This window comes from Pongo pygmaeus, chromosome 19, assembly GCF_028885625.2.
Source record: "Pongo pygmaeus isolate AG05252 chromosome 19, NHGRI_mPonPyg2-v2.0_pri, whole genome shotgun sequence".
Taxonomy (NCBI): domain Eukaryota; kingdom Metazoa; phylum Chordata; class Mammalia; order Primates; family Hominidae; genus Pongo; species Pongo pygmaeus.
The window spans coordinates 99,347,477-99,367,906 of NC_072392.2; the positions used below are offsets into that span (position 1 = coordinate 99,347,477).

Consider the following 20,430-nt stretch of genomic DNA (forward strand, 5'->3'; position numbering starts at 1 on the left):
CCTTGGAGAAGCCTAGTGGCCCCTCCTGACCCCCCTGGGGCAGGGTGGGAGACCAGCCCCCTCTGTTTGGGAACAGGCTGGCCTCTTCCTCCCTCCAGAGAGGTGCCTGCTTCCTGACACCCAGAGCCCTCTGCGGGGTCTCATGGCCTGGGGGGGCTCATGGTGGGGGCCCCTGGCACGGCAGAGGGGTTTGGCCACACAGTTTTCTCCTGTCCTTGGCTGTGGGGACCCCATTAATACTCACAGGGAGGCAGAGCTGCCGGCTCCTGCACCCCCAGCCACAGAGGGTAAGGAGGAGGATGCTGTCTCTGCCTGGTTTGTCACTGTTCCCCTTGGGATCCCGTTCTGCAGGCTCCAGCCCACCTTCAGGCTCCCGTCCTCACCCTGCGGGCCGTTTCCTCCCAGAAACTTCCATGCATCCCCTTGTTTCCTAAATCCGTGTACATGTGTTTGTAGTTTGTCTCCGACTCGAACCAAGTAAGATGCAGTTCAAGATCTGCCTCCTCCAGGCAGCCCTCCCAGCTGGGCTCCTGGAGTTGGTTTTCTTCCTTCAGGAAGGATCCTCCAGGACAGATGTCCAAGTGTTTAGAGGGGACAGGACCGTCCACACCACTCCAGCCAGGCTTCCTTCACACCCTCACAGCCCCCACTCCTCTTGCCCTGTGAGCCAGCTCCCAGGTCTGGAGCTCATCGGTGCTCCTGTGTGTGGGGTCAGCAGTGGCCCGCCCTGGAGGACACTGCCGCGTTCCCGATGCTCTCTGCCCACAGAAGCCCCCCAACCCCCCTGGCAGCCAAGGGAACTGAGCCTGTGGCCCCCGGACAGCAAGCTCTGAGGTGTCCTCCCAGGAGGACACTGTCCACTGCTGCAGGGCCCCTCCTGCACCTCCCCCTTCCATGCTGGACATGTGGCTTGGGGTTTCCAGGCTCGGCTCTGTCCCGGGTGCCCTTCCCTGGAGCCTGGCGTCCTAGGCAGTGTCCCGTCAAGTCTACATGGACCCGAGTCGTGGGGGCTGTGAGGTCCGTGTCTGTGTGTGGGGTCCTCCTGCTGTGGCCGTGGTGGTACAGCGGGCTGGGGGAAGCCCCTCTGGCACTGCTGGCCCCGCAGCTGCCACTGGCTTCTGCCTGTCGCGACAGAGGTGGAAGTGAGGGCGGTGGTCCCGTGGGCAACAGCAGCCTGGCCCCTCAGTAGCTGTGCTGGTCCGTGGGCGAGGGAGTGGGCGGGCAGGGCCCCTCCCCGCAACAGTCAGCCGCCCTGGGCATTGGCCCTCCTGGGAGAGGCCAGGTGGATCGAGTCATCCTTTTTCCTGATATTACTGGAATGTGGCCTTGGGGAGCGTGTCAGGTGCAACACCAGGACTGATTGGGAGAGAGGGACCAGGCTGGCTGTGTGGTCAGCAGGGTTGAAGCCAGGACTCTGGGCTCCACCAAGGCTGGTAGGCTGGCCCTTGCCTTCCTGAGCCTCACTTTCATCTTGTTCAGTGTAAGATGGGACAGTGACTCTCATGGAGGGGCTTGGTGAGGATTAGGGTGATGAGGGTCTAAGGCAGCCAGGGAGGGTCCTAGCATCGACTCTTTCTCTCAGTTTGTTCTTTTGAGTAGATAGAAAACACGGCTCAGCCTGGCCACACACAGATACATGTAGCACACACACGGGTCCATATGTGTCCAGTACACACGTGACTGCACATGCACAGGTAGACACGCTCATGCCCACAGCATACACACGGGTCCATCTCATGCCCACAGCACACACACGGGTCCACAAGCGTCCAGCACATGTGTGGGTGTACATGCACAGGTAAACATGCAGCTCTTGCCCACAGCACACACACGGGTTCAGCTTATGCCCGCAGCGCACACACGAGTCCACATACACCTAGCACATGCGTGAGTGTACATGCACAGGTAAACGCATGCAGCACATGGCCGCAGCACACACACGGATATACGTGCATGCGTGGGTCCATACGCACGCAGTCCCTAGGGGTGTGGCCATACACGCCCACCCTGGCATCTGCCTTGAGGGGCTGGAGGGAGGTGGGGGACACTCTCTGTCAGCAGAGAGACTGCTTTTGTTTGTGGCCACCCTGCCAGGAAAGCGCTGGAGAGGCGGCATCACAGGAAGGAGAGCCAAAGGGTAAACGGAATTCCTGGCCCGGCTCAGTGGCTCTCGCCTGTAATCCTAGCACTTTGGGAGGCTGAGGTGGGCGGATCTCTTGAGGTCAGGAGTTCGAGACTAGCCTGGCCAACATGGTGAAACCCCGTCTCTACTAAAATACAAAAATTAGCTGGGTGTGGTGGTGCACACCTGTAATCCCAGCTACTCAGGAGGCTGAGGCAGGAGAATCACTTGAACCGGGAGGCGGAGGTTGCAGTGAGCTGAGATTGCGCCACTGCACTCCAGCCTGGGTGACAGAGCGAGGCTCTGTCTCAAAAAAAAAAAAAAAAAAAAAGAATTCCTGAGCAGGCGGAAGGTGGACCCCAGCACAGCCCAGGAGTGGGCAGGAGAGCAAAGTCCTTTGGCAGAGGTCCTTTCTGTAAATGTACTAGCCACTCTCCCTTTGTTCCCCAAGTTGGGAGGAGGTGGAGATGACGGGGGTTTTGCTGCTGCCTTGTGCCCGCACTGGCCAGGCCGGCCCGCAGCACTGAATCATAATGGCCATCAGTCTCCAGGCTGGCCAGCAGTGGCCTGCAGCTCGCCAGCCAAAAGGGCTCCTTGGTTCATCAACGTTCTCTGACGGCCACCTCTGCAACTGGTGGACATGGCCCTCCCATTTGTACCTTCAGAAATGCATAGCTGGGGTCCCTGGGGGCTGTAGTAGGGACAGCTGGAGTCCCTGCTGTGGTCAAGGCCTGGATTCCATGCGACTCCAGGGCCACTGGGACATCCGTCTCTATGGACATCCCAGCAGGAGGGCAGCCAAGCGTGCGGGCATCCCTGGGCAGGGATCCCTCCTCCCCCGGCGCTTTGTGGCATGCGTCCTATGAGGGGAAGCCTTCCATGGCGTGTGTGGGAGCCCCTCGTGGGCAGGACCCCCTTCATGGGCAGGACCCCCTTCATGGGCAGGACCCCCTTCATGGGCAGGCCCGCCCAGAACCCCCCCTGGGGTGGGAAAGGTGTTGACTGGTCAATAGCGAATGAACAAACGAGGAACTGGAAGTCCGTGCCGGCCCGGGAACACGGCCCAGGGAGCCAGTGCTTGGTCACCGGAGGCACAGCAGAGCTCTGCACACGCCAGGCTGCGTTTGCACCGCACAGGTCTTAGAGTTTGAGGAGTGTGGTGGTTCCTCATGGTGTAGGATTTCTGTCCTGGCAGGGGGGGATTGGGTCACAGAACGTGGGCCCCTGGGGAGCTCTCTCTGTGCCTGTGGCCCCCCAGGAGTCTCTTAGTTTTGTTGTGGTCTTGAGGATGGCACAACATGTCTCTGAGTGCCCTCAGTGTGGACAGCTGGGCTTTAAACTCACTTGAGACCCACCGTGTGGGGGTGGCGCCTCTGAGGGCTTGAGGTTATTTTCTTGTGCAGTTTCTGCCTCCTGGCCTAGGTTTTTCTGGGGTTTTTTTGCACCCCTTGGTGTTGATAAGAAACAAGCTCCCTTCCCCTTTTAAAGCCCACAGACTTTTCCGATCTCCCCCCGCTCCTCTGCCCCAGCACTGTCAGGGCGTCTGGGCGTCTGAGCTCAGCTCCTTCCTGGTGGCATCCTGCAAAAAGATACACTCGCTCAGTGACTTGGAAAAGCCGTGTTGGTGTGGCTGAGAACAGAGTTCTTTCCACCTGGGGCCGCCGCTGTTGATGTTCGTTCCGGAACAGCTGGAGCTGCCTGTCACTGGCTCCCCTGCCCCCACCCGGGGACCCCCAGGCACTGCAAAGCGCCTGTTAGCTATGGGCCCCTGGACCAGGACCTTGGCCTGGTTAGGGGAGCCGGAGGTGGAAGTGGAGGCGGGACTGGAGTGTATGCCCCACAGTGGGCTCTCCTCGGGCTGGGGACCTCCACACGGGCTCACTGGGTCAGGATGGCCCCTGCCTGCGTTCTAGGATAATGGGATGGACTGGTTCGGAGGCTCAGAGAGACGCCTGACTGGAGATGGTCTCCCAGCAGAGGGGCTGGGCTCTTCATGAGACACTGGGCTCCTCCTGTGGTTCCTGGGAGAGGGAGGAACCCGGAAGAGGGGTGGGTGACACCTACTGTGCATGCCTGAGGCAGGGCTCCACAGAAGGCCTCTCTGCTGGCCCAGCGGCTGGATGCGGGTGTAGGAGGAGGAACTGGCCGTCCCCCCTTACAATGTCGGCTCAGTGGAATGGATGCCCCTGCCATTGCCTTCGGGCCAGGACGGCGGCACCTGTGTGTGCCAGCTGCCGCCCCTCTCTTGCAGATGGAGGCAGGGCTGTGCCCAGGTGGCCTGGTGGCTGTTCCCTGCCCGCTGTCTCCTGCATTCCTTCCATGTGAGCTCAGCTGCTGCACTAAGGAAGTGAAACCTTGGTGCTGCCCCATCATGTGGTAGGCATGGCTGCCGTGCTGACCCGCCATGGTTGGCCCTGGGTGGCTCCTGGCCTGTTTCTCCTGCTGCTCAGGATGTTAGTGGAGCTCACAGGGCTCAGGTTGAGCCTCTTCCGCCCGGGGGCCTGTGGGGGTCATGGTCCTGGAGCCAAGCACGTGGGGCTCTTGTGAGCAAGGGGTCTGCTCTGGCATGCACCCTCCGTGGTAGTGTTTTCATAGCTGTGTCACATAGGGTGAGAAACGTGCTTGATGCTGCAGCTCAGCACACACATGCACACAAATGTGTACATGCACACATGGACACACATGCATGTGTCTGTACGCAAACACGGGCACACAGATGTGTATGCAGACATGAGCACACGCACACTAGAACACTGGAGTTGGCCGCATCCTCCTCACTTGGCTGGTGCCCCCTTCTGCTTGATTTCATTACAAGAAACGCACATCCGGCAGCATTTCCCGACCGCCTTCACCGCCAGTCCTGGTCTGCATGGTCAGTTTGAACCAGGCTGCTGAGAGTGCACCAGGTCCCAGCATTCTCTCTGCCGGTATCTCTCAGGCGTCGTCTCTGGCTCACGTTCTCCTGGGCGCCAGACCCATCTCACCGCACTCCCTGTGTGGCCTCCCTGCCCCGGCTCCCAGGCGCTCCTGGGAGTTAAAGTGTCCAGGCTCCTGGTTCACTGCTAAGGGTTTAGCTCAGTGCTAACACTGCTGTGCTCCAGCATCCCCGTCCCTTTAGAACAGAGGCCTGTGTGGCACGTGCCTTTCTTCTCCAGCATCCCCGTCCCTTTAGAACAGAGGCCTGTGTGGCACATGCCTTTCTTCTCCAGCATCCCCGTCCCTTTAGAACAGAGGCCTGTGTGGCACATGCCTTTCTTCTCCAGCATCCCCGTCCCTTTAGAACAGAGGCCTGTGTGGCACATGCCTTTCTTCTCCAGCATCCCCGTCCCTTTAGAACAGAGGCCTGTGTGGCACGTGCCTCTCTTCCCCTCTGACATCCCAGAGCCTCCGATGGGTCTCCCAGCATACGCCAGGGCCGTTGGCTAAAATCTAGTCTCCCCTGAGCAGCCAGAGGGATCTTCTCTTTTGTTTGTTTTGTTTTTTGTTTTTTGTTTTTTTTTTTTGAGACAGAGTCTCACTCTGTTGCCAGGCTGGAGTGCAGTGGCGCAATCTCAGCTCACCACAATTTCCGCCTCCCAGGTTCAAGCAATTCTCCTGCCTCAGGCTCCCAAGTAGCTGGGATTACAGGCGTCTGCCACCACGCCCGGCTTTTTGTATTTTTAGTAGAAATGGAGTTTCACCACGTTGGCCAGGATGGTCTCCATCTGACCTCATGATCCGCCTGCCTTGGCCTCCCAAAGCGTTGGGATTATGAGCGTGAGCCACTGTGTCCGGCCTGTTTTGTTTATTTATTTATTTATTTATTTATTTATTTATGATGGAGTCTCGCTCTGTCGCCCAGGCTGGAATGCAGTGGCACGATCTCAGCTCACTGCAAGTTCCGCCTCCTGGGTTCACACCATCCTTCTGCCTCAGCCTCCTGAGTAGCTGGGTTTACAGGTGCGTGCCGTCATACCCGGCTAATTTTTTTGTGTTTTTAGTAGAGACGGGGTTTCACCATGTTAGCCAGGATGCTCTCGATCTCCTGACCTTGTGATCCGCTTGCCTCGGCCTCGCAAAGTGCTGGGACTACAGGCATGAGCCACTGCGCCCGGCCTGTTTTACTTTTTTTTGAGACAGGGTCTCGCTCTGTCTGTCACCCAGGCTGGAGTGCAATGGCACAATCACAGTTCACTGCAGCTTTGACCTTCCAGGCTTAAGCAATCCTCCCGCCTCAGCCTCCTGAGTAGCTGGGACTACAGGCGTGCACCACCACACCCAGCTAATTTTTAAATTTTTTGTAGAGATGGGGTCTCACCATGTTGCCCAGGCTGGTCTTGAACGCTTGGGCTCAAGTGATCTTCCTGCCTCTGCCTCCCAAAATGCTGGGATTATACGTGCGAGCCACCGCATCTGACCCCAGCGGGATCTTTTAAGTGTAGTCCATCGCTCTGCTCAGACCCTCCTTAGCGTCATGCAGCCCGGCCTCAGGGGCTATCCCATTACCACACCCACCTCTTCCTCTTCCTGCCTCCCCTGGGCCCCTTCCACCCTCATGCCGGGTCCTCCTTTCCCAGGAACTCACCATGGGCCCTGCCTCGGGGCCTTTGCCCTGCTCTGGTCTGCCCACTGCTCTCTGGCATGGAAAGTGCTTCCCTGCCTGCCTTCCACGTCTCGCTGAGCACGCCTATCCCACTTCTGCGGAAGCGCTGGCCCTCCTAGTCCTGCCTTCCCTCAGGAGATGTTGGCTCTGTGAGAGCAGGACTTTGTGGCTGGGTTGTTGCTGCATCCCCCACCCCGTGCACATAGCCTCTGGGCTAGCACACAAAGGCGCCCTCACCCTTGCCGCATCCAGGAAGGAAGGAAGGAGCACCTGCCCTGGAACTTGGCCGGGTGGCGTTACCACCGGAGGGTCCAGTACAGGCAGGACTGAGGTGTACCCGGCCTGCTGTGAGCCCCGGTGTAGTGCAGAACTTGGGACCTCGTTCCCCAAGAACACACACCCTGGCCATACCTCAGGGCAGGGGATGGAACACTCGTCAAATAGTGGGTTTTCTGGAGGCAGGTCCCGTGGTGGGGAATGGCTTCATTGTCCCTAAATGCCCTTTCTATCTGTTCTCTTGGCTTCGGAGGCTGAGGCCAGGTGCTGGGAGAGGGGATGCGGGATGCAGTTGCCCTTCCCTCCCCACTCTCTAGCCCACAGGTTGGGGCTGGGTGGGTTGGGGCCCCACAGCCTCCTGCTTGTCTGCGACAGGGCTGGGCGGCTTCCCTTCCTGTGATCCTCAGGAAAGATCAGGATCACATCATAACAAATGACCGGAAGACATGGGAGGTGGCTGAGCCGGGGTTTCTGTTGGAGCTGCTCCCTGGGCCCTTGCTGGCGGGGGTTGGCTGTTGACAGTCAGTGTATGTTATGCTGGTAGAATTCTCATTTGGCTGTTGTTTGTGTGTGCCTGTTTTTATCCCTTGTAATTAAAACATTTATTTGGCCTTCGCAGTGAAAATCTAATTTCTTGAGTCTAAGAACTGCTGATCTTGGCACCGAGATGCCCGTCCGTCGGGCAAACAGACCCAGAGCCGTTGGATTATTCATAGCATGGCATTTGCAGATCAGGCTGCAATGGCGCTAATCAGAACTGATGTTTGGTAATTGATGTGTTGAGTAGGATTTTAGTGGGAGGGGGGTGCCAGCATCGTTGAGCGATTGTGTATGGCCGGTGGGGGGCCCTTCTGGGCTGACTCAGCCGCGCCAATGGGAACGGCACCTCGGCAGCAGCGCATCTGAGCGCCAGTTGTATTCTGCCTGCTGCACCATGCAAATGCGCTCCTTCAGTCCACAAACACTCCTCTGCAGCAGGGTTTCTTCTTATCCCCATTGCACAGGTGTGAAAACCGAGGCTCAGGAAGGTCATTTTCCCAAGGACATTGATCAGGGGCATGGCCGGGATTTGAACTTGGGAAGCCCACCTTGAGCATTTGTGGTGTCGACCCCCGGGAGGGGTGCTTGCTCTGGGTTTTCTCCTCTGTGTTCAGACCCTTCGGAGTCACCAGGGTGACCTCTGCCAGTAATGCTGTTTCTTCTCTGCTTTCTTCCAGACCATCATGGAGCAGTTCAACCCTAGCCTCCGGAACTTCATCGCCATGGGGAAGAATTACGAGAAGGCACTGGCAGGTAGAACTGCGCCCGGGCCCCAAGGGGTGGGAGCTGCCTCCTGAGCTGGTAGAACTGCACCCAGGCCCCAAGGGGTGGGAGCTGCCTTCTGAGCTGGAAGATGGACTTGGGCACAGCCTGTGGGGCCTGGTCAGGAGCGAAAGGAGGTCTTTTGTTCCAGCAACAAAGCTGGACAGCGGCTCTGAGTGAAGGTGCAGCCCATGTACTCTGGACTGGGTCTGCTGTCACCGTGGCAGCACGCCCCTGCCTGTGTGGGCTGCTCTTGTCCTGTGGCATCTAGAGACGGGAGGGGTGTGGATGTCAGTCCCTCAGAATCACGTAGAAACTGTGGGATTAGGGCTGGGATGAAGCTGTTGGTAACTGCAGCAGCTTCGGGTTTGGGAGATGAGCAAACACCCTGCAGCTCCTTCTCACAAAGAGCCGGGACAGAGGGTGTGGGGGGCTGGTGGCTGCAGGGACATTCCATTCTTCGCACTGTCTCCCTGAGAAGCTTCCCATCGCCCCCACCCCACCCAGGCGCTCCACTTTGGGGCCTTGGGTGCACCTGGGTCTTTCTGTCCTGGTGGGGAGTGGCTTCCTTGTCCCCAGATGCCCTTCTCACCTGCCCTGTTGGCCCCGCAGGTGCTCATGGCTGAGTCCTGGCACGGATGGGGACTTGCTGTTCTTGAGCAGTGACTCCCGGTCTCCCTGTACCCTCTACCGTGTCTGTCCCTGTAACTGCAGCATCTTCATGGGCAAAGTCCACGTCCCCAGCAGGGAGGAGATAGTGTGTTTTCTGGGACACGCGCTGCATCTCCGCCGGCCGCCCCCGGCTCCTCCACCGCTTCCTGGTGTCGCGGCACCTGTGGGTTGGCTGGAGTTGGTTGTCCAGTTTTGGTGCCAGGTTAGAGGTGGCAAGGAGGGGGCAGGAGTTGGTCAGCCCTTGTTCCTTTTTTACCACCTTTACTCCGTTGTCACCTGGGGAGAAAGCACCCCAACCGAGCATCTGGCAGAAGGCCTGTCCCTGACACTGCCCTCCTTCTCAGCTCCCCAGGTGGACCAGTTGTGCCCGCCTTCCACGTCTAGCGGGGGGTGGCCTTCATGTTTCCTTGTGGGAATGAACGGGACAGGGAGCTCCCTTAGGCCACCTCCTGTTTGCACCCGGCACCCTGCAGGGGCCCCCAGGGCTGCCCCAGGAGCAGCCTTGTTTCTCTCCACCCTGCTCCTCCTCTACATCCCTGGGCCCGGGGTTGCACCCGAGGGACCTGCTCGTCAAAATTGTCTTAAAGAGCTGTCCTTCCTCCAGCGAAAGTCTACAGGGTGGTTTTTTTTTTTTTTTTTTTTTTTTTTTTTGAGACGGAGTATCACTCTGTCGCCCAGGCTGGAGTGCAGTGGCGCTATTTCGGCTCCCTGCAAGCTCTGCCTCCCGGATTCATGCCATTCTCCTGCCTCAGCCTCCCGAATAGCTGGAACTACAGGCGCCTGCCACCACGCCCGGCTAATTTTTTGTATTTTTAGTAGAGATGGGGTTTCACCGTGTTAGCCAGGATGGTCTCAATCTCCTGACCTCATGATCCGACCGCCTCAGTCTCCTAAAGTGCTGGGATTACAGGCGTGAGCCACCGCGCCCGGCCGTCTGCAGGGTTTTAATGACAGTGGAGATACTTGGGCTGTGGCAGTGACCCCCGTCCCCCAGCCAGGAGCCTCTTGGATGAGGTGTAGTGGAAGTTGGCAGCAGAGCCTGTGGCCGCTCTGAGGGTCGGCGTGGCCTCCTGGTGGAAGTTGCACCTGGTTTGCTTCCCTATGGTGCACCCCGGTTGTTGGGCAGCTTCATGGGGGTCCAGGGAGAGCTGCCTTTGCCTCTGGCCTGAAATGTTGACACTGGAGAGAGGCTCCCGAATCAGAGTAGGAAGGCTGAGGCCCAGCTCGAGGTGGGTGCAGAGGGCTTCCAACCGTGGTGACCCCATGATCTCCAGGCACAGCACACGATGTCCAGATTCTCCGGGCCCAGCTAAGTTCCGTGCCCTGTGAATGAGACCAGTTGTTCATCTCTTCCCAGCCGGGTCTGAATCTTGGGCATTACAATGGGAATTCAGAGTCCAGATGATCCCACCCCTGGAGATGGGGGCTGGTCTTGCACATTGCAGACTGACGATGGCTTCCTTTTTCCAGAGCCACTCGTCTGTAGGACACTTGGTGACCTCATCTACGGTAGAGTCTTTCGTAGCCCTCACGTGGCTCTCCGAGGCGTGGGTTTCTTCCCCGTCGTCCGCACACAGGGAAGTGGTGTGGATGCCGCTTTCAGTGGGTTGTGGTGGGGGCCGGGGCCTGTGTTCCCCTCCTCTGGGTGAGCAGGCACTTCAGCCCTTTGATGCCACCAAGGCGCGGGTTCCTTCCGGGCCTTTCCGCTCCTGTTTGGTTCCTCATGAGGGCAGCCGGGCTGAGTGCGGAGACTTGGAGCTTTACTTCCTCCTCCTGTTTTTCTCGTTGGCCTCGCAGGAATGAGCTCGGCAGTCCAGGCAGCACCGCCACCTTAGCCGCAGCCAGCTGCCCTGGAGTCACACTTCTGCTGTTGCGTTTTTCTTTTCTTTGAGGCAGCCCACCCCTCCCAGGCACAGGCCTTCATTCCTCTGCGGACGTGGTCTTGTGCCGCAGAACAAATTGTGTGCTTAATTGAAAAGTATATAAATAAAATTTGATAAAGTGCCCAGTTATAGGCCCCTAAGTGGGTTCTATAGAAAACGGATTAGAAATTGTAATTACGCTGCTCTCCAGGGCCCTGCCCCGCCCTTTCTGCAGCCTGGAGGTCAGGGCGGGGCTCCCTGTCAGGTGGAGGAGTTTGCCAGGCACTCCCTGGAGTCCCTGAGGAGGAAGCCCGGGCTCTTCCAGGAGCCTGCTCCACCCCTGTGGCTGTGGAGGAGTTCAGCAGGCCCGGAGCCCTTCACACCCACTTCTGATTAGATCAGACTCTGCCTCTGAGATGCTGGGAGGCCCCTCAGGCGGCAGCAATACCAAGTGATGCCTTTAGCCTCCTTTGATCAGCTGTGACGGGCGTCCTGGTCTGAGACTGTGAAGCGATGGGAAATAGTTCTCCCACTCCAGGCTCAGCCTGGGGATCTGTGGGGAAATGGCTTCCTACTGCCCAGCTCTGCAGTTTCCTTGCCCAGGGTTGGTTCTTTGTCTCATGAAGTACAGTTAGTACAACACTCCCTCCCCCCGGCCCTGCCTGGTAGCACGTGATAGGGATCAGCACTCTGCAATTTGACTTGAATAGCTCAGGACCTCAACTGGTACGCTGTGTTCTTACCAGTCAAGGGAGCTGTCATGATTGGGGTGAAACAAGAAGATCAACAAGAGATGGGTTCTGTCCAACCCAGAAATCACAGCAAGTCGAGTATTCTCCCAGCTTGTCTGGGCAGGAGACAGGGTTGGCCTGTGCGTGCCAAGACTGCCGTGTTTTTGCTGGGGGTCTTGTCTGTCCCTCGTGGAGGAAATAACCGTTCCCTTTTCTTCTCTCTCAGGTGTGACGTATGCAGCCAAAGGCTACTTTGACGCCCTGGTGAAGATGGGGGAGCTGGCCAGCGAGAGCCAGGGCTCCAAAGAACTCGGTGAGACCCCGCCTGCCAGTCGCCTGATGCCTTCAGGCAGCTCTGGGGCCCTGTCCTGTGTCCAGCCGCTTTTTGATTTGGGATCAGGTTTTGCCTGTCAAATAGGAAAATATTTTAATGACAGTCACCCTGGGAGTTGCCTTGAGGGGCACACCCTGCTGAAAGTGGGCAGTGGGTCCCCGTCCCCTGAGGCGTGCAGCCTGTGGTGAGGACAGCAGGCAAACCCACGTTTAAAGGTGTTCCTGGTGTTCCCCGCAAATTGGAGCGGCTGACATGGGGGTCTGTGTGCTTGGATGATGGGATTAGATGGCGTGGGAATTCATTCCTGGTATTAAAATGAGTGAAAAAGGATGCAGGCCCACGTGTGGTGTGGCCCTGAGGAAGACACCCCAGCAGCGTGAGCAGGTGGATTTCCTGGCAGGCAGGTTATATTATTGTTGCTTTGTCTATGTTTAGCAAATTTTCTGTGATTGCTCCTATGACGTCTATGTCAAGGGACACAGGGTGAAACCTGGAAATTCAGGGCCCGCGTGGTGGTGCTGCAGGCGTGGTTTAGACGGAGTCCATGCTTCCACAGTCCCCTCACCTAGCAGGGTGGTGCTGAGGTTTCCTCTGCCCACCTGGGAGACCCCGGGCCGGCTGTGCCTGTACTCACTTGCTGCTCCCAGAGCGGGCTGTGGCCGGCAAAGCGGCCCTTGACGCACAAGGAAGCCTGAGTCGCTGGAGAAACCACTTGGATTCCTCTTCCCTCTGGTCACGGAGGACAGGTCGTGCTCGCTCTTGACCGTCTCCCCATGGCCGCTGATCTGGGAGGTGGTCTGCAGGTCTGGAGACCCTCGGATGGGGAAGAGTCAGTGTGACTGGCCCTGGTCCCTTCTTTCTACTTTTCTTCTCAGGGACTGATAGCCCCCTTGACTGACAGAGGCCCTGGCTGAGTCGGCAGGTAGTGGGTTGGGGGGGTCCTGGGTTGCCCTGTGTCACTTCCAGCTCCCAGAAGAGGCTCCGTCTCCCTAATGGTGAGGCTCTGGGGCTGGGACCCCAGGAACCCAGCTTTGCGTGTCCAGGCTCCGTTCTCTCCATTTCACTCACGACGTCCTGCGCCGGGGGGCAGACCTGCTGGCCACGCTTCGCAGCCCCCTGTGGACCCTCATCGGAGCCCACCCCCCCACCCCCACATGCTGTTGCCTTGGGCAGGCCCGCTGGGGTGTTTGCTGCAGGTCTGGTGATTCCTGGGCGGCTGAAGTTTCTTGAGGCACCGCTGTGCTGGCAGACTGGGAGGAGAAGAGGAGGCACTCTGGGCGGGGTCCCCGGGCCTCCACAGACTCAGGCTGGAGGATGAGGTGTGAGATGCGTGGTGTTAGGGTGATGGAGGCCGAGACTCCAGTGCAACCAACAGCAGCCTGCCCTGGAGCTCCTGGGCCCTGGCCCAGGTCTTCAGGGTTAGAAGGGCAGAAGCAGTGGGTGTCTGTGAAAGGGTCATTTTCTTTTTCATTAGAGACAGCGTCTTGCTCTGTTGCCCAGGCTGGAATGCAGTAGAACTATTGTGGCTCACTGTGGCCTTGAACTCATGGGCTCAAGTGATCCTCCTGCCTCAGCCTCCCTAGTAGCTGGGACCACAGGCGTGCGCCACCATGCCCAGGTGATTTTTTATTTTTAATTTTTTGTAGAGATAAGGTCTTACTATGTTGCCCAGGCTGGTCGCGAGCTCCTGGGCTCAAGTGATCTTCCCACCTCAGCCTCCTAGACTGCTGGGATTATAGGCGTGAGCCACCACGCCTGGCTGAAAGAGGCATTGTCTTACCATAATTAGCCAGGTGTTGAGGAGATGAGCTAGAGGACCAGGTGCCTTCGCCCCTTGGTCACATGGGGGTCTGCCCGTGGGGAACTCCAGGCTCTTGTGGCCCACAGTGAGGGGTGGGTGGGTCCGAAACCGGTGGGTTCCAGAACTTCCTGTTGGCAGAATCCCTGGTGCAAGAAGGCACTGAGCCCACATGGGCACGAGGAGGAGGAGGGAAGCTTCAGGAGAGAGGGAGACGTGAGAGCTCTTACTTGGATCAGGGAGTGTCTGTTTACCTGTGGCCTTTTGGAATCTCTCCCCAGGCTCCTCCTGGAGCGTGGAGCCCCACTGTGTGCGTCTGCAGCCACATGCCAGCCTTGCTCTGGGAGTCAGGTTTTCTTCCTGGTAACAGCTTAATTGACAGAGTTCACATGCCATACAGTTACCCCATTAGAGTGTACAGTTCTGTGGCTTAGTGTATTTACAGTGTGCAACCATTGCCCCATCTACCTCCAAAGCATTTTTATCACCCCAAAGCGTTTTTAGCACCCCAAAAAGAAACCCCGTACCCATTAAGCAGTCCCTTCCTCATCCCCACGCTCCCAGCGCCTGGCAGCCACGCCACTGTGTCTGTCTCTCTGGACGGGCCCATTCTGGACATTTCATAAAAATGGAGTCATACGGTGTGTGACCTTCTGTGTCTGACCCTTTTCTCTGAGCAGGTGTTTACCATCCATCTGTGCTATAGCCCGTGTCAGGGCCTCATTCCTGTTTGTGGCTGAACGATGACCCATTGCATGGGCGGACCCATTTCATTTATCTGGGGTTGCCGTCACCTTCCGGCAGCTGTGAGCCTGTTTTCATCTCTCCTGGGCACGCACCGAAACTGGAATTGCCGGGTCAGATGGCTGGGAGTTGAGTTTTTATGAAAGCAACACATCCTTGTTTAAAACAAAGTCAGCCACTTCCCACCCTCCTAGTGTGGCCAGGTCCCACTGTGCAGAGGCGGCTCCCTCGGCTGCATGTCTAAGAGGGCAGGTTTATGCCATTCCTCCTCCTCCTCTTTCTCCTCCAACAGGGCCGGCCAGGTGCGGGGGCTCACGCCTGTAATCCTAGCACTTTGGGAGGCTGAGGCAGGTGGATTGCCTGAGCTCAGGAGTTCGAGACCAGCCTGGGCAACATGGTGAAACCCCCATCTCTACTAAAATACAAAAAATTAGCTGGGCGTGATGGCACGCGCCTGTAATCCCAGCTACTAGGGAGGCTGAGACAGGAGAATTGCTTGAACCTGGGAGGCGGAGGTTGCAGTGAGCCGAGATCGTGCCATTGTGCTCCAGCCTGGGAGACAGAGCGAGACTCCGTCCCAAAAAAAAAAAAAAAAGTTTAGACATCATCGAAAGGATTCTTATTACGGAAGATGTGGACTTAGCCTTTTTATGCTGTCACTTGCTCCACCCAGTATAATTATCACAATATTTGTTTAAACTCATGTACAGTGTTATCTGATGATATCAGTTCTTTTCATGGCTAAGGCAGACGGTGTATTATGATGACTGTTTGTACAACTTCATTGAGGTGTCTGAGTGTCCAGCGTGATGAGTTTTCACGTGTGTCCACCTGTGAAGCTGTGGCCACAATCACAACGGAGAACTTGTCCGTCTCACAGAGTCCTCAGGCCCTCCCTCCCCATCTCCAGGCAACCACTGATCCGCTTTCTGTCACTGTAATTTAGCATGCGTTTGCTGGAGTTTTACATACATGGAACCATACGGCGTGTCTTCTTTTTTTGTCCAGCTTCCTCGGGTGTGCGTGGTTATTCTGAGCTGCCTTCCTGCTGCGCGCGTCAGGAATTTGTTGCATTTCATCGCTCGCAGGGTCCTGTTGTGCGAAGGTGCCACAGTTTGGCCGTACCCTCATCTGTTGATGGACACCTGGGTGTTTTTAGCTTGGGGCATTCCCAAATTTGCATTTCCTTAATTAACTGATGTTGTAGAGCGTCTTTTTGTGTTTTTGTTCGCCACTGATCTCTCTTGGTGAAGTGTGTGTTCGAATCTTCCCCCTTTGTTTCACTTGTCTTTTGTCTTATAACTTGAGTCCTCTGTATACTCTAGATGGAAGTCCCTTGCTAGGAATCTATTTTGCACATATTTGCTTCCAGTCTGGTGGGCCTTTCCTCTTTGTAATAGTGGTTTTCGTTTTTTTTTTTTTGAGACCGAATCTCACTCTGTCACCCAGGCTGGAGTGCAGGGGTGCAATCTCAGCTCCCTGCAACCTTCACCTCCCAGGTTCATGCGATTCTCCTGCCTCAGCCTCCCAAGTAGCTGGCATTACAGGCACCGGCCACCACACCCGCCTAATTTTTGTATTTTTGTATTTTTAGTAGAGATGGGGTTTCACCATGTTGCCTAGGCTGCTCTCAAACTCCTGCCCTCAAGTGATCTGCCTGCCTCGGCCTCCCAAAGTGCTGGGATTACAGGCGTGAGCCACCGCACCCAGATCTGTAATAGTGTTTTCAGAACAAAAATACTTAATTTTAATGAAGTTCAATGGACTGATTTTTTTTTTTGGTATTACAGTTTTTTTGGTATTATAGTTCATGGATTTTTGTTATGACTCTGTGATATTTATTATGACGCCTTTGCTTTTCTGGAGTTAATAATGGCCTCGCTTCTTGGTTCGCTTCGTTTTCAACGCGCCGTCACAAATTTCTCCCCAAAGCCTCAGCCGCACCCTTGCACTGGCTTTGCTGTTGGCTGGGAGGTCAGTCTCTGTTTCTTCTCCTTTTGGAGCCTCCCTGCTCCCTCGTGGGCTGCTCAGCCGTGCAGAGGCAGCTTCTCCTTCTCCCGGGGCAGAGCCCCATGTTTTCTGGGTCCTGTGTCTTTACTGTTCCTGTATTACTCTCACCATTCGGGGAATTGTCTTTTTCTTTCCTTTTTTGAGTGGGTGAACGGGGAATGTGTTTGAGCCAGTGTGTGTCTGCCATTGTCTCTGCCTGGCGCTGGTGGCTTAGCTGGTTTGGAGTTTGCAGGTGGAAGATGCTCTGTGTTCAGAGTCTGAGGGCCTCACACCGTTCTCTTCCAGCTCCCACCGCTGCTGTGTTCAGGGCCATCTTGGTGCTGATTTTATGTGAGTGTTACTTCCCCCCCGCGCCCCCGCAAGCTCTGGAGATGTTTGTGCTGGGGTGTTACGAATTTCCTGACGATATCGTTCCTGTGGTGGCAGGTCCTGAGAGGCTCGTGAACAGCGTCACCCCATGATTAAGAGTGGTGTGCAGCCTCTAGGGGCCACAGGAGTGGGGACCTGAGCGAGGAGGACTGCAGGGGTTAAGAGGAGGGGTGAAGGAGAGGGGCAAAGGGTGTGTCCAAAGATGTGAGGTGGACAGAAACAAGAGGCTTTTGCAGAAATGTGAAAGGTCTGGAGCGTATGAGGGGGTGAGGCTGGGAGGGGAGGCAGGGCTTTGAGGAGCCCAGGGCCTTGTAGAGATTCCAGGCTTGGTGCCATAGGAAGATGGATTTGTGCAACCGGCCTTTCTCACTGTGTCTTAGGGTCCATCTGTGTTCTTGCCACACGCAGATACATTCATTTTCACTGCTGTAGAATATTCCATAAACGTGTAACAGTTTCTCTGTCCTCCTCGGTGAGCAGTTGAGTTACCCCTGGTGAGTTTTTCTAGATGAGCTCAAGGCCCGAGGGGCCTCGAGGCTGAGCTCTCCTGCGGGATGAATTCTGCAAGGCCCCGTGGGGTTGTGCTGCAGCCACTTGGGCAGTAAGTGAAGGAGGCGTTCGTCTCACTCACCAGGCCGGGGGCTCAGCAGTTGCTCTGGGAGTTTTTGCTTTCTGTGTTTGCAGGCTGTGTTATTAAGCGCGTGTGTGGGTGTGCCTTCCTGAGCTGAGCCCTATTATCATGAGGTGGCTTGCTCTGGCCCTGAACAGTCTTATTTTTGGTTCGTTTGGTTGGGTGTTGAGTTTGTTTCCTGTTCTTCCTCGTCAGCCCCGGGGATGTTGCTCATTTCTGGTCACCTTCTCCTCCAACTGTCCTTGCTGCCCCAGGATGGGAGGATGGAAGGTGCTGTCCCTGCTGTCTGGGAATGGGCCAGGCTCTCCGTGGGTGGAGCCCCTCCTGGGGAGGCAGAGCCCTGGTCTGTGCTGGGGTGGAGGTGCTCAGCTCAGACCAGCCCTTACTTGGCCGGGAGGTGGTTTTCAGTGATTTGGTCCTGACACCCAGCCGAGCAGGGCCCCAGCCTGTCCTCTCTCTGCTGGCCTCCCACCCGGGCCCCTCTGGGTGTGGTCTTGTGGCCGTATGAGGCCAGGGTTGCCAGGCAAGCAGTGATGCCAACTCTGGTTACCCTCCTTCCTCCTCTTCTCATTCCTTCCCCACTTTCATTCTTCCCACCTTTTCTTTCCCATGTGGCACCTGCTCTACTCACAGGGCAGTCTGCCTTTAGTCCTGTGGGTCTCTCTGTACCCGCAGCTCTGGCCCTGTAGCGCCCACAGCCAGGGAGGTGGCCTCGGGCTATGTAGCCCTCACGGGGAGGTCCTGTCTTCAGCCCTGTCAGGATGAAGAGGATTCGGCTGCACTGACTCCCGGCTAATCGCTGTGGATGATGCTGCCTGCTCCCCCTTTCCCTGCAGAGCCCTGAGCTCTGTTCTTCCTGGGAAGAGTGAGGGTCCTGGCAGCACCCCCTCACTGTAGCCAAGCGTGCTGCTCCAAGTGAGCCCCAGGTCTCCGGAGCTGGGAGCCAGCCTTGGCCTGCGTGAGCTTTCATGCTTCTGAACCAGAGCCTGGCCCAGGGGTGAAAGCCCAGAGAGTCTTTTTTTGCTTTAAATGAGCAGCTGGGGCTGCCCCTTTGTTCCCTCTCCTGGAATGAGGAGTGGCTGGGTCAGAGCCGGCCTTTGGTGCTGTGGGTCTTTCTGTACCTGCAGCTCTAGCCGCCTGGCTCACAGCTGGGGAGGCAGCCTTGGGCTTTGTGGCCTGCAGACCTCACAGAGGGAAGGGCCTCACGTCTTCAGTCAGAGGTTGTTTTTTCCCTGCAGTGAAAGAGTTTCTGCAGTTAACTCTCAGGGCTTTGCTTTGATATGGCAAGTGCTTAGTCAGGGAATGGAGTGGCAGCTCCAAGTTCCGGAAGCTTCTCACAGCCCTTCTAATCCCCTAGCCGGCAGCCACCCACACTTGGATGTCTGCTGGCTGACTGGTTTTCCAATCTCCGCCATGGTGCTTCTCCTTTCCAGCTCCGGCAGGCGTGATTCCGGGGCACATCCACCGCTCTCACAGCCCCTGACCCAGTGCCTGGGTTAGACTTTTCCCCGGGGCGTCTGCTCCTCATCCTCTTGGGCTTTGTGCTTGGGTTGACTGGCAGCTTGGGGAGATTGGAGTGGCCGGCTGGATCTGAGTCCTGTAGGCCAGTCCTGGCATGTGCAGACACTCAGTGTCCCTGGGGCCCAGGAGCAAGCCTGGCAGGTGACCCGAGGGAGGGCGGGCCCAGCCTGGTCACAGAAGCAGTGCTGTGTGCGTCCCGGCCCCCTGCAGGGGCCCAGGGTCCTGAGCTGAGAGCCTCGGGAATCTGGAGAATTTCCTAAGATGTGTGAGTGGCTCCTCCTCCTCTGTTTCAGGCACCTTCCTGGTGGCTGGCACCACCAGGGGCTGGTGTGGAGACCCAAGGGCGGAGGGCAGGGCAGGTGCTCGCCATGCCGCTGGGCCGTGGGGGTGCCTGGGTGGACGTGGCACTGGTTCTTTCTGCGGGTGGAGGACAGCTGTCCAATCTGCCTCACCGACAGCTGTGGTTTGCAGTGCCCCGTGACTGCACTCCTGAGCACACCCCTCCACCCCCTTGCTGCTGACAGCCGCCTATGGCCCAGGCCCTCTCGCTCCCCCACCCGAGGCTGGGGCGCACAGAGCTGGGCTGAGCCTGGGTCTATGCTGGCCAACGGGGGAGGCAGATGGGAGGAGCAGGCCAAAGTCCCAGTGACCTAGGGTCCTGGTACAGCGTGTACACCTGGGCAGGTGGCTCTAGCACTGTGTGCCAGAACCGTCTGTATGAAAAGAGGGTCACGTAGCTGCCCTTTGGCCTGGCTTTGCAGGGAGGCTAAGGTCGAATCACCCTGTAGAGAGTTGTCTGCTCTTGAGGACGGTGCCCTGTCTTCAGTGAGAGGGGCTGTCATTGCAGTGAGCGGGGCTACAGCCCTCCCCGGGAGAGAACACTGCACTTCCTTTGTGTGGTCAGACCCGCATGTCCAGCCTGCCTCTGTCTTGTGTGGTCAGACCCGCATGTCCAGCCTGTCTGTCTGGGGCCCTGAGCCTGTTGTGTTTCTTGTCCGACTGCTCCGTGGCCCTGCCACGGAACACCTGAGCCAGGCTGTTTTGCTCAGCCCTTGCCCATCTCTGGAGGCCTCTGGTGTGTTTTGTCCTTTGAAGAGGCCGCTGTGTACCCGCTGGTGCCCACAGCATGCTTGTTTGTGATCACAGGGCATGTGTGTACCTGCTGGGCGCACTGGGCCTGTGCTCTGCCAGCTGCCCGGCATCCCCAGGTGCCCGGGAGAGTGGCAGGAGCTCCCTGTTGGGCCAGCCTCAGAATGAGGATGTTAGCTGGCAGGCGGCATTGTCCCTGCCTAAAACTGTGGGCTGGATTCACTGAGTCACTGAATTAAGGTGTGGCCTGGAAACTTCCCATAGCTGTTGGCTGCAGTGCACACCTCGTTGCCCAGAGTGAGGCAGGTGTTCTGAATGCCCGCCTGGGAACACTGGGGCCTGGGGCCCCCACGGGTCAGGTGCCCCTCCTGTCCCCTCAGGTGTCAG

The 20,430-nt window shown here is 57.3% G+C and overlaps 1 protein-coding gene across 4 annotated transcripts in view; it reads left to right on the forward strand.

Moving 5' to 3' along the window:
- Positions 1-20,430, forward strand: part of BAIAP2 (BAR/IMD domain containing adaptor protein 2) — a 79,716-nt gene that overhangs the window by 10,953 nt on the left and 48,333 nt on the right. For all 4 annotated transcript variants that reach the window (XM_054458579.2, XM_054458580.2, XM_054458578.2 and 1 more), the window contains exons 2-3: positions 8,198-8,273; positions 11,774-11,860. In XM_054458579.2, the coding sequence (XP_054314554.1) occupies positions 8,198-8,273; positions 11,774-11,860 (163 nt within the window). The remainder of the gene's footprint in view (positions 1-8,197; positions 8,274-11,773; positions 11,861-20,430) is intronic.